The 16708-nt window shown below is 27.2% G+C and overlaps 1 protein-coding gene across 1 annotated transcript; it reads left to right on the top strand.

The window, feature by feature from the left end:
* Positions 1 to 7492: 7492 nt before the first annotated feature.
* LOC132928310 (inositol polyphosphate 1-phosphatase) lies at positions 7493 to 15971 on the top strand. Its single transcript, XM_060992893.1, has 5 exons — positions 7493 to 7753; positions 9819 to 10089; positions 11084 to 11255; positions 11918 to 11999; positions 14334 to 15971. The coding sequence occupies exons 1-5, from the start codon at positions 7496 to 7498 to the stop codon at positions 14709 to 14711; spliced, it is 1161 nt and encodes a 386-aa protein (XP_060848876.1). The 5' UTR covers positions 7493 to 7495; the 3' UTR covers positions 14712 to 15971.
* Positions 15972 to 16708: the final 737 nt, after the last annotated feature.

Raw genomic sequence — 16708 nt, 5'->3', positions numbered from 1 at the left:
TGTAGTAGTCTAATCAAAACTCTACATCATAAAAATACTAAGTTTTTTTATTTGAAAAGACAGGCCATAGATGGCCGTGACCCATATGAAAAAATTAAATTGACTTTTTTAACGGTTTTATGTGCTTATATTGTTTTAGCAACACACCTAATCATGGATAAGACGTTATTAAGTCGAAAACTTATTCCTTTACCAAGTTAATGCATGAGTTGTAATTTTTTTATGTTTTTTTTTAAGGCTTTCAGTTGTAAATTTCTAGTTCATCAAAATTATTATTCTTTTAAATGTCTGTGTAAAACACTCTACACTCAAAGTATTTCTAGTTTGTAGGGAACTTCACCTGCGACCGAACTGCTACGGCCGTTTCAACACAAAATAATATTTGTACCAGCCCGTGTCACAAAGATCTCTATTAAAACCGATCATTGAAGAATAACCTATCGGAAGAGACTATATAAGGTGACTAAATTTAAGACTGGAAGACTTATGAAAGAGGGATATACACTTGGTCCAGAAATAATTCGGAGAAGAGTGACAGATAATTAGATATTTTGTATTTAGCAATATGTCAAAGGCCAATCATGCTAGGAGATGAAAAAGAAAAAAGTGTATCATCGAACTCGAATCTACAGAACCGCATCATTCTGATGATTGTATTTTCTTATATGTGTATATGTTACTATGAATGTCCGCAATTGGTGAGTGCTGACAATCACCTAGTGAATGTCGATATACATCTACTAAATTGATGAATGTTGAAAAATTAAAATAATATAAACATGTACTAGTGGATATTGACATTTACATTAGGATTTTGGTCAATGTTGACATGCACAACACGGTTTTGGTTAATGTTGACATAGATTATGTATTCGCACATAATATTATAGTATAGTACTATAGAGTATAGAGTATAGACAATAATATAAAATAGAAATGAAATGTTTAGTTATAAATATTAACAATTACTTTTATTAATTATGATTGTTATTATTGAACAATATTATACCTGTATTATTAATTTAAATTATGATTATTTTGCCATACAAAAATTATTATTTTAAAACAACGGCGAAAATTGTTCTAATTATTGCAACACGACAAACTGTCATGACATTTTGAACTGCATAAAATGCCAACATTTCTACAACCACACTTGCACTTTTTATAGGTAGGTACTAGAATTTTAGATAAGATCAGATTAAATAATATCGGCATTACCAACATTCATCAATATCGTTATATTAATGTCGACATTTGCTAATAAATGTTTATAAACAGTACAAATATAATCAATATTCCAACATTCACCAATGACTTTGGTGTATGACGACATTAATCGGTGACTGTCAGTACTCACCAATTGCGGACATTCGCAGTAACATATATACACCTATGTCATCTAAACAATGTATGAATAATTAGCGATGTCTCGTTGTTTGTAAATTTATCTAAAATAATACACCTAATATTACATAAAACTTGGCCTATGTTTTTATAAAAAAAATAGTTTTACGTATTTTTAAATGTGTAGATCGTAAAGGGAGCTTCCGAAAATGTTTTAGCGTGCAAAAGGGGCCTATGTTTTTATATAATTTTATATTATACCTAAATTGTTATATTCATGTTATCATAGGTACCTATAGGTAATGAAACAGCAATACGATAGGTACCTACTATGATTACTAATTATTTCTATAATTTAGGACGTCATAATATACGTATATAGGTATTATACACCATGTGTTTATAATTCAGTTAATAAGAATTTTTCAAATAAATAAACTTTTAATATGCACTTATTATACTATTATATTATCATTTATCATTACATAATATTTAAACACTCTGGTACATAACGTGTTGATAAAATATTTAATATAATTTAAACACTACAGATGTGTGCCATATAACGGTTTTATATGACATACAATTTAGATTTGGCAATTAAATGTCTAACGCGTGATGATATACGTATTCACTGTATGATATATATTAAGTAAACATATATCACCTCAATCCTAATAAACTATGTTAAATAATCTATTTTATTTACTATATAGATAGCATTTATTACGCCCTACGAAATATTTTATTCTCGTATCTATTATACCTATACCCTATTACCTTAAGAAATATTTCCATCGATTACTAGAGAAAATACTTACTTAAAGAAAATATATTATTACTACAATTTATAATTAATTGATACATTATATTATATTGTGTATCAGATGAAAGTACAGATGTTGTTCTGTGTATATTTACATGACATACACGACGGCCCTATATTATTGAGTATAATATAGACTATAGTAGGTATATTTAATCAATGATTATAGGTCCCATAACTAATAGTAACCATGATTTTTTTTTTCATAAATGTAACATTAATGAATAGCATATTCATTGTTGATCAAAAGTATAATAAATATTAATATATTGATACAAATTTCTTATATTTATATTTATGTATTATTAATCATAATAATTCAAAATATATTATGTATTATAATTATCATATTGTTTTTTATCGTAAAAAACTATGGTGACGGTTTATAATCATTTAAGATTACTATACAGTATATTATATAGCATAAACTTACATCAAATGGTATTTAATAGCTCTGAAGTCAACTCCAATATAAAAGCATTGAACTTGTACATACCAAAACAATTTCCTGATTGGGCTACTTAAAAACCGCCGGCTTTAAATTACAGTTCTTAATTTTTTAACTCATTTTATTATCACTGTAAAAGCTCAGTTTTTGATGTGACCGCAACTAGGATATTACCTACAATTGCAGTGATCGTAACTGTTGTATATGGATATCTCAAAAATCAAACATGACCATGACTAGTATGCAGCCAAATAATTGCATACAAAAAATGATTTTGATCAAATACGATGACAGCCTATATTATGTAATATGATTTAACATATTATATTTATATTGCTACTAAAGTAATTTATTTTACTATTATATAGTAATACGCGGTAGGTAATTATTTTTTGCCAAAATAAATTAATTTGAAATTGTTATTATGCATATAATATTATATACATATATACACGTACGTTTAAAAGTATCAATATCCACAAATAATATTTTTTTTAAGTAAAACGAAATAACTAAAATCATTATTGTTTGTTTTACTGTAACTGATTTTTTTCAGTAAATAATTACAGTTCTAAATTTTGTAAAAATTCGGTCTGAGTGAATAAAATAACTTTACTAAATTGGGTCCATTTACATTTATTCATTTTATTGTTTAGTAATATAAAGTAAAAATATACTAAATAATTTCATGATTACCTTATTTACATGAAATACTATCACGTTTACAAATATGACAAAATTATATCATATGTAAGAAACAGTAAAATATCTAAGGAAGATTTTTTTATTGCTACTAATTTGTTAAAACTATATCTTATAAATATTAACCTAATTATCAAAAAGTAAACGAAATATTAAATACCTAATTAGATTTATGAAAAAACACACAAAAGAGAAAAAAGCATTTTAACCATATCTGTATAGTGTATAACTAGAAAATAAATTATACAGATAATTTTAAGTCTGTTAAAATGTAAAGTACAATGCATTCTATTATCATAACTTGATAATAACACTTAATTAATACAATATAATTTTTAACATAGGATCCAATTAGTATAATATAAATTTAAATCCGGTACACAAATGATATAAATCGCTTTGTTTAAATATCTAATTTTGTTGAAATTTAAACTTTAAATATAAAAAAATGATGTATAAATATTTTTTCTTAATTGTTTGTACAAAATATCTATAAAAAACTTTATATTGAGACTTCAACCTTATGCTATAACATTTAAATATCTTACAATATTTTAACTATAAAATTATTTGTAAATTTTTAGGATTTTGTTAAAAATTGAACTTTGAATGCTTAAAAAAAATTCTTATATATTTTTAAAACTTTTAAACAACTCAGAATCTATGATCATGTAGACAATATTGTAATATATTAATATAGTAATGAAGTATATTAAATTAAAGTATTTATATCATTTTTAAATTAAAACTACGCTGTACTTATAAGTTATGGAGCGCTAATAACAAATTAACAAATTAACACATGAAAAGGATAATAATCACATATATTTGGGTAATGTGTGCATATGTATTTTTAGTCATATTGTATTATACGTTGACTAAACTGATCACTACCGTATTACATGATACATTATAACAGTAAATAATAATAATTTTAAACCTTCAAATAGTTCGAATAAATTAAATTAAACATTGATAAATGAGTTTTAGTATGTCACCCTCAGCTGTTGCCATATTACGGCCGGAGAATAATTATAAAGTATGGATGAAAATATTAATAAACACTAAACATTTAGGTAATACGACTAAATGCAAGGCGAATAATAATAACAACTGATATACCTATTTACATAATATACGTATTACATACATCATTCATATTATACATACTATAAGAATATATAAAGTATATATTATATACTTTTCGTGTAGGTATACTATGTCCGACAATGTGAAGTATTTAAGGAATATATTCAACAATTTTTGCACAAAATTTAGTTAAATATATATTATTGTACACTACTCCCGTAATATAGTTTTTCTTAGCGTAGGTGATCCAACTATGTTAAATAAAATCAATATGATGGATCATAATATATGAGCCCATAATATTATATCATAGTTAGGTACGTTAATCACAAACTTACAAAATAATAATCAAAAGTTTTTGAAAAATGTCTATAAATTAATTAATGTTAATTCAGACACGTGTATTATTTCGCCAATAGTGGATAATAATATATTATAGTACCTATTGTCGAAAAAAATGCAAATTATTGAACATTTTAGGAATTAATATTAATCTATCAACATTTTTAATTTTAAAAATAATCTGAAAAGTATTATAAATACTAAATCCAATAAGACGTATATTTTATATTTTTGTAAAACTATTTTTTAGTATTATTATTCTCACTATTCCTTGGGATAAACATTTTAATAATTATTGAGAAACTGTTTATTCGAATTTTGAATTAAATACATTAAAATATTTAAAACAATTATCTGAATTATTTACTAAATAATTTACATTTTACAGTAATAAAGGAATATTTTAATTTAAAAAATGAAGTTTGTACTGCACTACCGTCACAGAATACTCCTTAAGTAGTACAAAATATTCTTATGAATTATAGATCATTGTCATCCTCCTAATGTAATAATGTAATACTGCCCGGTGAACTGTACTCTAGTTAATTGGCTACAAAGGGACCTCGAAAAGCGATTTTTTTTGTATGCATAATATATTATGTATACATATATAATTAACAATCGTCACCATATAGTTGTCGTCATTATACGGCTTTCTGGTGACGTAAATGCAACGCCCACGTATTACGTAGCGAACAATACGACACAACACACGTTATATTATTACACATTATTTGTACCATTTATACATTGGTACCTATTTAAACATAATAAACTGAAGTCGCTGCGTTTCAATAAATTGAAGTATAAAAGCTGAATTGTCAAGACGTTCAGCTTAAATATTTAACTGTATCCTAAAATAAATGTCAAACAATGATATCATAACCCAAAATTGCAGCTGGTTGTATTTGTGTAATAAATATGTATAAAATTCGCGTTTATTCTGGACATGATGGAACATGTAAAAGCGATATCTTCAATTTTATTAGTTCCAGTCTAATTAAAAATGTTACCACTTTAAACAGATAATTCTGAATTAAGTCCGGGCTACTTTTAGGTGTGTTTGATTGAGTCCAATTAATTATCTTAATGTATTTGATTTAAGTTTGTTGAACTTCACACAACGTCCAATAGGTACGCAACGTTTAGATATATTCGTCAACGGTTCAGTGATGTTCACAGTAAGTACTAATAGTATTCGTTCGTACTACTACAGTCCACGGTTGTATTCACAAATACGTCGTAAACATACAATATAATATTGCATGTGCGTAATCATGGAGTATTTGTCGAATGAAAAACAAAAAACAATTTTTATAATTAATTAGTGAAAGTTGTAATTTTATTAAAATAAGAAGTTATAGGTTTGTTTGAGAAATGCTTAGTCTAATAAATTCTGTTAATAAAAAAAGATGTCTCAAGAATCTGAGAGAAACTGAGAATTTTAATTTTTGATCGCCTAAAGTACTTACTAAATCCAATTTACCAAAAACCATTCCAAAAATTAGAAATTGAAGCATTTTTATAATTTCAAAAGCTGTTAAAAAACCAAACATCATTGTAAAATCAATCGCTCCGATCAGAATCTAAAAAAGTAAAAGCCATGTGGATTTTTATTGAAAAATAACAACATGGATGCAGATTAAACATTGTATAAAATTAATACATTTTCAGATTTGTCTAAATAAAATCTATACCATTTAAATTTTTACCAACAACTATTGACATTTTTACATTCATAGTTAGTTCTAAAAATCATTAAAAATAAAAAGATAGTAAGTATTTTTGAACATTTTTAAATATTATAGCATAAACATTTTTTGTATTATAACTCAGCCAATCTCCATGTGATATCTTCTGAACAACGTCAATTTACTGAGAAGACCAAATTTTCAAACCGAACAACCAAATTTGTTAGACTCAATTCCGACAACATAAATATATTCATGGGACTCAATTTAATAATACCGCTTTAAATTTTAACATATTTTATTTTAACAGATGACTTTTTACTCGCATGTGGTTAAATGATCAAAAGACGCTTTAAGGCTGGGTTATTCTTATACATTTAATATGTAAATTTACTAATTATAATTGAATTAAAAAAAAAACAACACAAAAACCGAACCTCATTTCACTTAGTATATACATATATCGTGTCGTAGACACATTTGTTATAAACGCTTTTGAAACAATTTATTTAAAATTTTTGATAGGTTTTTTTTTAAATATTTTAATAAAAATGGTATTCTATAAAAAAATATATATTTCATATGCCTTTCAATACCATTATAGGGCATGAGACTAACTCAAGACCGGAAGTTTTCCAGATAACTTTTATTTTATTATACATACATTTATTAATATGCGATATGGTATCGCAGTACGGTGTAAAGTCAACAAACAAATCCGCACAGAATTCAGCACGAAATGATATTCTATACATTATACCTATACGTGTATCCTTTATAGATTACGCCTTTAGTTTAACGTACCGATTTTTAATTTACGCTTAAATTGGCGCTTAACGAAAATATCCATATGATTCCTACACAACTTTCCGCCGCATCGTATCATAATATTGTTACTTTACAAGCGGCCGCGCACGCGCCCTCCGCCGCCGCCGCCGACTACCTCGCAACGCAGTGATTGATTTTCTCGCCGCCGGCCGATGTTGTCGCGGCGGCGCGCACGCCGCACATCACGTTCGAGTTTCACGCGGCACGCACCGTGACTGCACCATGTTCCCCTGCGACGGCGACGGAACCGAAGCTCGCCCCGAGCGACGGTGCAGCGGCGGCTTGACCGGTTGCGCGCTTCTCGCTTCCGAAGCGGCCGCCCACGTCGCACGGCTGTGCCGGTCCAATCCGCGGCTGCTGTCCATGCTGGTCCAGGAGAAATGCGGCGAAGACGCCAACAGTAGCCGGTTCGCGCACGACTTCAAGACGCTGGCCGACGTGCTAGTGCAGCGCATCGTGGCCAAACGCATCAGCCGACAGGTATATAACGCAAGTACACGCATATTATATAGGTCACGTTTATTAGCGGGCCTGCGGTGCTATACGGTGCACAGGTGCGTGTTGTATAACATGTGACGATATTTTTGTTATTGCGATCGAATGTCGCGCGTGTGCGAGTGTGTTCGATGTGCAAATGTCGGCCGATTAGTCGTGTTGCCAATGTTGCCTATTACACGTGCGGGGCACGTGCTATTTGAATTCAGGAATCGGAACTTTACTGTATTACATGTACCTACGTAATAATGCGTTCAAAAATATTATTCACGTTTACCGTTACTGACATAATTCGAAAATTTGATTTTATTAAAAAAATGGGGTTTTCCCATCATTTATAGCCCGTAAACAAACACGAAAAATTACGAAAAATGAATAAGAATAGTACTTATAACATGGTTGTAATTTTTAAATGAATTAATTAGTTTAAAAAAAACATTATAATGCAATCAATTCTGTTAATACATTTTTTTTATTAACTTCCTACCACTTCCAAACAAAAATTGTATTGTTGTATGATTTGATAGAATATACCTACATAATACCATAATATATAAATTTAATAGATAATATATAAAGTAAATAAAATAATTTTAGGTACATCAATATATTTCCGGGTCCTATTTAATATTTATCATACAATTATTAATACCTATCAAACGTTAAATTAAATATTTAGCACGTGGTGGAATTCATAGTCCTTGCTCCCCTCGTAATACGTATAAAATCATAGATTTTAAATAATAATTACATTTTTATAATATATTTATATTCCTTTATTGTAGAATATTAGACTATAGTGCATTAGCGCATCTAATACCTATTATAATACGCCGTATATAACTGTATTATAATTCATAACTGCATAAGTACATACTGCATTACGGCTATTACTGAATGGTTATTGGCTATAGGGATATAAGGTTAACAAGTAGCTAGTAAAGCTTACCTTGAGATGCGCCGATATAAGTGCAATACGAATATTATAAAAGAAGTAAAAGTATTCACATGTATAAACATAAACACAATATATATATAATATTATTGTAGGTCATTAGATCGATAATAATAATTGTTTGCTTTGGCGCTCCACTTTGGCAATCTTCCTATAAATATGTTTTAATTTTAACATATTTAATAATATCTAAACCTAGTTAACAATAAATAATAGAAACATTATTTTCAAATTGCAATTTTTTTATTTGAAATAGAATTCGCATTTATTCATTTCAATTAAAGTGATTTATTTTACTATTAGTATTACGGTAGGGTGGTAGGTTAATTTAATTTTGGCTGAAACCATTGTATTAATACATATTATTAATAATTAATCATTATAATAGTATACCGTAGTGCATTGTTGTCATTAACTTTTGAGTCAATACCATTTTATCATAAAACAGTGTGAATAGGTTCGTAGTATAAATAGATATTATCTATAAGTTAATTTACAAAAATTAAAATCTTTAAATTTCAAATACACGTTCAATTTTAAATTTCTGTAAATAATATTTTTAAATTATAATATTACTATAACAAAATAACTAAAATTGATATTTATCATTTAAACATCTAATTTTATTAAATTTTAAGTTCAAATAGCTATTACAAAAAAAACAAATGTAATTATGTGTTTCTTAGATTATTTGGTTTCAGTATGAACTACTTATGAGTTATGGGGAACCTTCTATTCAATTTTAAAGTCATCATAATTATATACAAATTAAGCATTAAAGATTTTGAACTAAGAAACAATTTTAATATTTTTGAGTTTTTACAAATTTTTTTCGAAATTTTAACTTCTTACGCTCGTTTTCTGTTATAGCAACTGATGAAGAATTTTTTATTACATTTTTTATCGACAAAAATGTTATGAAAGTCGAAAATTTAAATTGTGTATGTTAGTGTTTAGTGTTGCATGGCCATTGTTTAATTTGGTTTTGATCCAATCTTAAACAAGGAGAATTCACATACCGTATTTCTCACGAACCATGAAGCCTTGTGAACATATTTTTATAGGAATCATATATATTTTAATTACTATTTATAGTTCCCAAAACTTGATGAAAACGTGTATGGGGAAGAAAACGATACAATACAGAATAATAAAGGTCAAGACGTGACCATACTAGTCGGAGAGACAATAGAAGAAACATTTCAGTGTTTGTCCAAAGCTCTAGGCGATGATTTAGACTCAGCAAAGAGCTTAGCTGAAGCTGCTCACATAGAGTTCGGATTGAATGATCTCAATGTTGACTGTTATCCACCCGAAGAGGAAAATTTAGATATGAAGAAAATCGGAATATGGATCGATCCTATTGGTAATCACCGTATATTATAATACGTATGTTATAATAATATAATATTATTATAGAGCGAACAAAATTATGTCAATGTACCTCGTTGAATTATTACTAAAAAAAAATGTAATGACTTTGAAAGCAATAACCGCTGATGAATGATGGATAACAATTATATTTTAACAATTTCCAATATTGAAAATGTACAGTTTAACGATAATATTAATAGTCATCACTAGGACTGGGATTTTAATGCCTTAAAAAATGCATTATAAAAATGACTTTAAATTTATTTAAAAAAAATACATTACAAGTGTATTCTTGTACAAACGCACGCAGACGACTAGCCGTCGAATATTTTACTTTTGGCATTTTTATTATTAAATTATCAAAGGAAATTAATTAGAATAATAAGATAATAGAAAATAAATTCAAACGGTAGTTACAACAACAAAACTCGTACTGAACGATATAATCGGACGTCAATTTTGCTAATTTAAGATTATTAAACAGGAAATATAGGTAGTGGTTTTAAATAAACCACGTTAGTTTTACCGTAGATGTCGTCTAGACTCGTTATCTAAGTTATGTCATTTCAACTCATGTCCGATAATATAATACGAATTACGAGTACTTACTTTATAATCTGTTATATTTATGTATAAAAATTATATTGGTGTGCATAAGTCTTAAAATAAAATTTAAAATTCATACTTTATTTCTAAAATCTCTAAAATGTCCTGAGAAATTAAGAAAATGACCTAAAAACTAAAAAATATCAAAACATACAAGAAAAAGCAAAATAAACTTTGATGAAACAAATTTGTGACAATACAAGCAGAATGCATCGAAATCCCAGCCGTATAATCATCACGTTACAATTCATATTTATTTTATACTTTAATAATTTGTTCGTTTTTTTATTAATTTTACTATGCAAATAGTCTATAGTATAAAATTATTGTAATACAATAATACAAAATATTTACTATACCTACTACCTACTACTTTATAGATTCAACAAACGAATATATAAACGGAAATGTCGATAATATAAATGAATACGGATTTCACTCGAGCGGACTACATTGCGTTACAATTAATATTGGTTTATTCGATAAGCACAGCGGAAAACCTATCGCCGGCGTAATCAATCAACCGTTTTTCAAATTTGACACAATCAAAGGGTAAGGTTTTTAATAACCGATTTACAGTTGTAAATTGTAAATAGAATAGTTTTCGAAGTAGACATCAATAAAAGTAGTAATCGATTATTTAATATCTAATAGTTTTTTTCTAAACTAACAAAACCAACTATTATATTTAGTAATACACATTAAACACCAAGTTAATGGTTTGTTTTATACGGAAGCGTTAATTATTTTAACTGAACATCACGTATTTTTTAGCTAATTGTTTAAAACTAGAACGCACGTTTTGTGTTTAATAACGAACAGTTTGTTTTAACGTTATGACATCACTGCAATATTATTTATTTAAACATTGTAAAATACTATTTTGACAACCTACTTACTTTAGGTAGGTATACTATTTGCAACATATATACAATACAATCTTTTTGATTATTTTTTTAAATAGATATAATATTATTATACTCATCTACAATGCTTACACTTTTATAGTATATTATTACAAATTTAAAATAAATTATTTCAATATTGTATTATATTATTATAATATGTGAATTCGTATAGATGAGGCATATGCATTTGGTAAAAATGTATATTTATAAAAATATAAAATTATTTATGTAAACATAATAACGAATCGTGAAGCGACTACAAAACGTATTTTAAGAACACGTTTCATAACGTCTGTGTATTCGTAGGTGGAGTGGAAGATGTTACTGGGCATATTGCGACGGACAGAAAAGTTTAAACTCATTGCCAGAATTCATTAGCTGCAATCAGGTGAAGAAAAAACATAAATTAGTAATGATTAATGAGCATATCGATCGTTAACTTAAAGTGGGATAAATGACTGTTAAACATAGTTATATAGTCTTTTTATATATATATATATATATATATAAGTAATAGTCTAGATAATTATACATAATACAATATAATGGTGAGTAGTGAATTCTATACTATTTTAAAAAGACTAAATTCGCCAATTCATGTACAAATTACAGATGATGTCAGATACTCAGATATAATTATTAATTATGAATAGGGTTAGGATGTTTATGCACTAAACAATGTATGAATATGTATGCACTTATGCACTTATACACTAAAAAGCAACTAAATATCCACGAAAAATTTGAAAAATAAAAATACGTGGACAAAAAAAATGCAATAAATACATAGAGACAAATTTAATTATTAATGGAATATAAATAAATTGAGTCGGTACTATTTTTATGTGCTCGTTATATTAACTATTGTCTATTACATTTTTGAATTTTCTTAATAACTATATAAAATTTAAAAAAATTGTATTAAAAAGAGTTGCATTGAATAATTATTGTATGTTTTAAATGTTCCGTTGTAAATACTTCGTCTATTTGGTGCTAATACATATATATTTAAGTAGGTATCTTTACTCCGTATTACCATATTAGACCCTAAACAATAAATAATTGATAATTTGTAAAATACAAATAATCAAACTTATTTCATATTTGGTTAGTAAAATATAAATTACAGTATTTTTTAGCGTTTTACATCAAATAATCGTCAAATATGCGCTTAAAAACAAAGAAAAAACACAAATAATGGACTTATAATTTAAAAAGTTAAAACGTGCAATTATGTGCAAAATAAAATTTTAATATTTTGAAAATAGATATTACGAAACATATTTTTATACAAGAATGGAAGCATTCGACAACCTAAAAAAAAAAAAATAAAAAAAAAATCCTTTCTAATTACAAATATAATGCGTCTGCATATTTGTCACGAATGGAGTCAGGCAGATTTAAATCATTTTTCTTCTACACTTTAATAATACAACAATATAATAAGAATAATAAAACTGTAAGGAGAAAATAGTGTACTCAAGAAAAATTCTAATATTAGATATTATTTTATTTAAGTATTTTTATTTTATTTTTTATTTAAATATTTAAAATATGCAATATTTCGGATAATATTCAATAGTTTTGTAATTACTCTAAATTTATGAGAAAATATCACTAAGTAAGTCGTGTTTAAAAAGCCTACATTCAAATAGCATACAATTTATGGTTTTAAATAATTTTATATTGTTTTTAAGTAGTAAAATAATAAGTACCAATATATTAAATATTTTATAAATACTAATTAATTTAAAATATTTTATAATATACTTCATCATAGAACTCTAAAAAACTTTAATTATCCATTTATATTTTAAAAACAACGTTTTCAGTAGAAAGTCAAATTCGACCATTTTATTTATTTGTTTCTACAAATCATATAATATATTATTATAACCATACTCTGTATACTATATTCGATACTTTTTCGTTACAAAAACGTTATACTGAAATTTAAAACTAAAGTAAAATGTTATACGAGTATACTATAAAAATACAAAAAACGTTTTTATTATATAGGACGGTCGTTCGTTGTACTAATATGATAACATCATATCTCGCGACACACTGTTTAAAAAATGGTGTTGTATTATATAATAATATTAGGGACTAAATTTTATTCCTTGTCTTTGATATGACTGCACCACTGCTGAAAGTTTTCCTCAATCTATCAAATAGTTCGCTGATCGTAGACACGCAACAAGTCTTGGATTTCAATCCAACCCCCTAACTAGTAAATCGACTTTTTGACACCATCGTTACTTTCAATGTCCCTTATCGCTTTACCTACTCACATACCTCGTTATACATACTATCCCAATCCCTCTGGTAAACCATTTTGACAATTTCTCAATTGTCCAGCTTATGCTCGTCGTTCGCAAACCATGACCTCAATTTTTTACTCAAACTTGTGTATACGTCAGTTAATTTGTATATTATTCTATCAACCAATTTGTCTATCGGTTGAAATCAAAAAACCACACACTTACCAGTCACATTGTATAGAAAACTACTTAAAATCAGACACCAATTTTAATCTTCAGACCAGATGTATTGTGTAAACTTAAATGCATATTAAACGCTGTTTATCATTATATTATCGAATATTATCTTGACCTCGTTGTTTTGGAGGGGGATTTTCACGTATTTATGAATACAAAATACAATACGAAATTATAATAATAATAATATATGCTTTTTTCGTGTATTATACGTCCGACAGGAATTGGTGGTGACTAGCAGCAGCGAGACAGACGAAGCCAAGGAGGCGTTGCAGCGGTCCGGTTACATCGTGGCCACGGCGTCCGGGGCCGGTTACAAGATGCTGTGCGTGGCGATAGGTGTCGTCAAGTGCTACGCGCTGACCAAAGACTCGACGTACGCGTGGGACACGTGCGCCGCGCACGCGATGTTGGCGTCCCAGGGTGGCACGGCGTGTCACTGTCGCACGTCCGCCGGGCCTCTCACGTACCGGCCCAAGACCACCGGCGGCGGACGGGCTCACTGCAACGCGGACGGTGTTATCGCTTCGCGCGACCTGCAAACCGTCGACCGAGTACACGCGATCTTGTCACCGCTGCATGCGCACTGCGACAGCTGATTCAGTTGTACTAAGAATATACAGACGATTTTTTTTTTTTTTTTTTTTTTTAGTTTTTAATATTTTGTCTACGTGCGAAGTACCTGCGTGATATTGATCACATCGATAATCAGAGTATAGCACTTTTCAGATTTATGACGGAAACGGGTCACTGCGGTTGATATTTCGAACAGGCTTTTAGATAATCCTCGAAAAACGTTAGCATTAAATTTCATTTTTATGTAATTATTTGTTGACGTATGAATAGAATTCCATTTCTTAATCTAAGAGAAGCTTTTTGGAGCACTATGATTAAAATGTGTTCACTGCTCAGCATTGAAAATATGCGCCGTAATTTATTGGTATCGCGTGACACGTCTTCTTCGTAATATCGAATGAACATCATACAATACCCATTATACAGTATTTTATAGTAAGTACGATTATATAATAGTATGTATATAGGTACTATATAGACATATAGACATAAATAGTCGTATTATTATTATCTATTATTATTGTTGTTATTATTATTATTGCATATATTTTCTAAGTATTATATGCATACCTAGTTTTAAATATTAAAAAAAAATCGTTTTTGATGATTAATTATATACAATACAGGGTAATCAAACTATTTTGAAAAAAATATAGTCAATTCCCATCACTCGACATTGTTAAGGTTTTTACATCAAAATTGTATACTTACTATTTTATTTTATGTTTAATTATTTTTCATAGAAACATATAATATTATATCTGTGATGGATATGTATTTCTTGATGGTTATAATAATTAATGTTACAAACATGACGTATAGATTAGTAAAACATAATGTATTTATTAATGCATATATACGCTAGAAAAAAATAATAACTGCTAAAATATTAATTATATTTTTATATCTATATTACAAGAGACTAATATTTATACAGCTAATGATTTTACAGTTGTTATTTATTTAATTTATTTAGTTTTAATTTATTTGTTGTTGTTTGTTATATGATTTACTTTGGATAGTAAAAAAAATAATATAATATTATAATATTCGTTAAACATTATCGTGCACATTGCACTATAATAATTATATTATACAATTTTTTCTTTTAGTTAACAAATTATAAACATTATATAGATACAATTTTTGTTTTGTTATATATAGATATATATATGATGAAATCAATATGTTAAAGTTCCATTATCATTAATCATTATTTTATAAAAGTTAAAAATAATTAATAGTTGTAATATTATTATAAATATATAAATACTAAGTAGTTAGTGATGTGTTTATTTATTCCTTGATTTCTAAGGTAATAGTTTCTTAAAAAAATAGTACGTTATCAATGACCGATATATCTATTAGTTATAACTTTTTACTAATGTTTACAAATATCATTATTCGTAATTCGTATAACATTTAATATAATGCTTATTATATTCTAGTTTATATTTTTTATGCTTTTTCTATTAGTTGTTACTCATAATTTTCATTTCATTTTCCATAAAATTTTTTTATAATATAATGTCAAATATTATTTCGAACGAATATTTATTATCTATAAACATTATAATAAAAATTTAATAATTACCTAAGTCCTAAATACAAGAATCCAAAAAAAAAAAATATTTTGGTTTGACATGTGAGAATATACATTTAGGGCATAACAATAATAACTAAATGATGCAATTAAAAGTAATGAATATATATTTTGTACAATAATGTGTATTTTTTATTCTATTTTTCATCATCTTTAGGGGCAATAAGTATTCTTTGATTTTAAACTTTACAAGTGATTTTTGGTAGAAATATGATGTAGTTGGTTGTTGGGGGAGATCAAAAGTAAAGTCTGTGTGTATTTTTCAAAATAACCATAAGTACTTGAAATGTCCACTAAATATTTATATTATAATTTTCTATACAAATTAAAATATTTTGAATCTTTTGGAGCTTTTTTATAGACATTCAAATTTTCATTTTTTTTAGTTTTTTTTCTACAAATGCCAATAAAAAAATT

This window comes from Rhopalosiphum padi, chromosome 1, assembly GCF_020882245.1.
Source record: "Rhopalosiphum padi isolate XX-2018 chromosome 1, ASM2088224v1, whole genome shotgun sequence".
NCBI classification, from domain to species: Eukaryota; Metazoa; Arthropoda; class Insecta; order Hemiptera; family Aphididae; genus Rhopalosiphum; species Rhopalosiphum padi.
The sequence above is the reverse complement of the archived record's forward strand: the minus strand, read 5'-3'. Positions and strand labels throughout refer to the sequence as shown.

What these genes read in the sequence shown, in the direction of transcription:
- LOC132928310 (XM_060992893.1), top strand. Translation starts at nt 7,496, where the DNA reads ATGTTCCCCTGCGACGGCGACGGAACCGAAGCTCGCCCCGAGCGACGG. An exon ending in AATATGGATCGATCCTATTG is followed by an intron (nt 10,090 to 11,083) that starts GTAATCACCGTA and finishes ACTACTTTATAG; the next exon opens with ATTCAACAAACGAATATATA. An exon ending in AAATTTGACACAATCAAAGG is followed by an intron (nt 11,256 to 11,917) that starts GTAAGGTTTTTA and finishes GTGTATTCGTAG; the next exon opens with GTGGAGTGGAAGATGTTACT.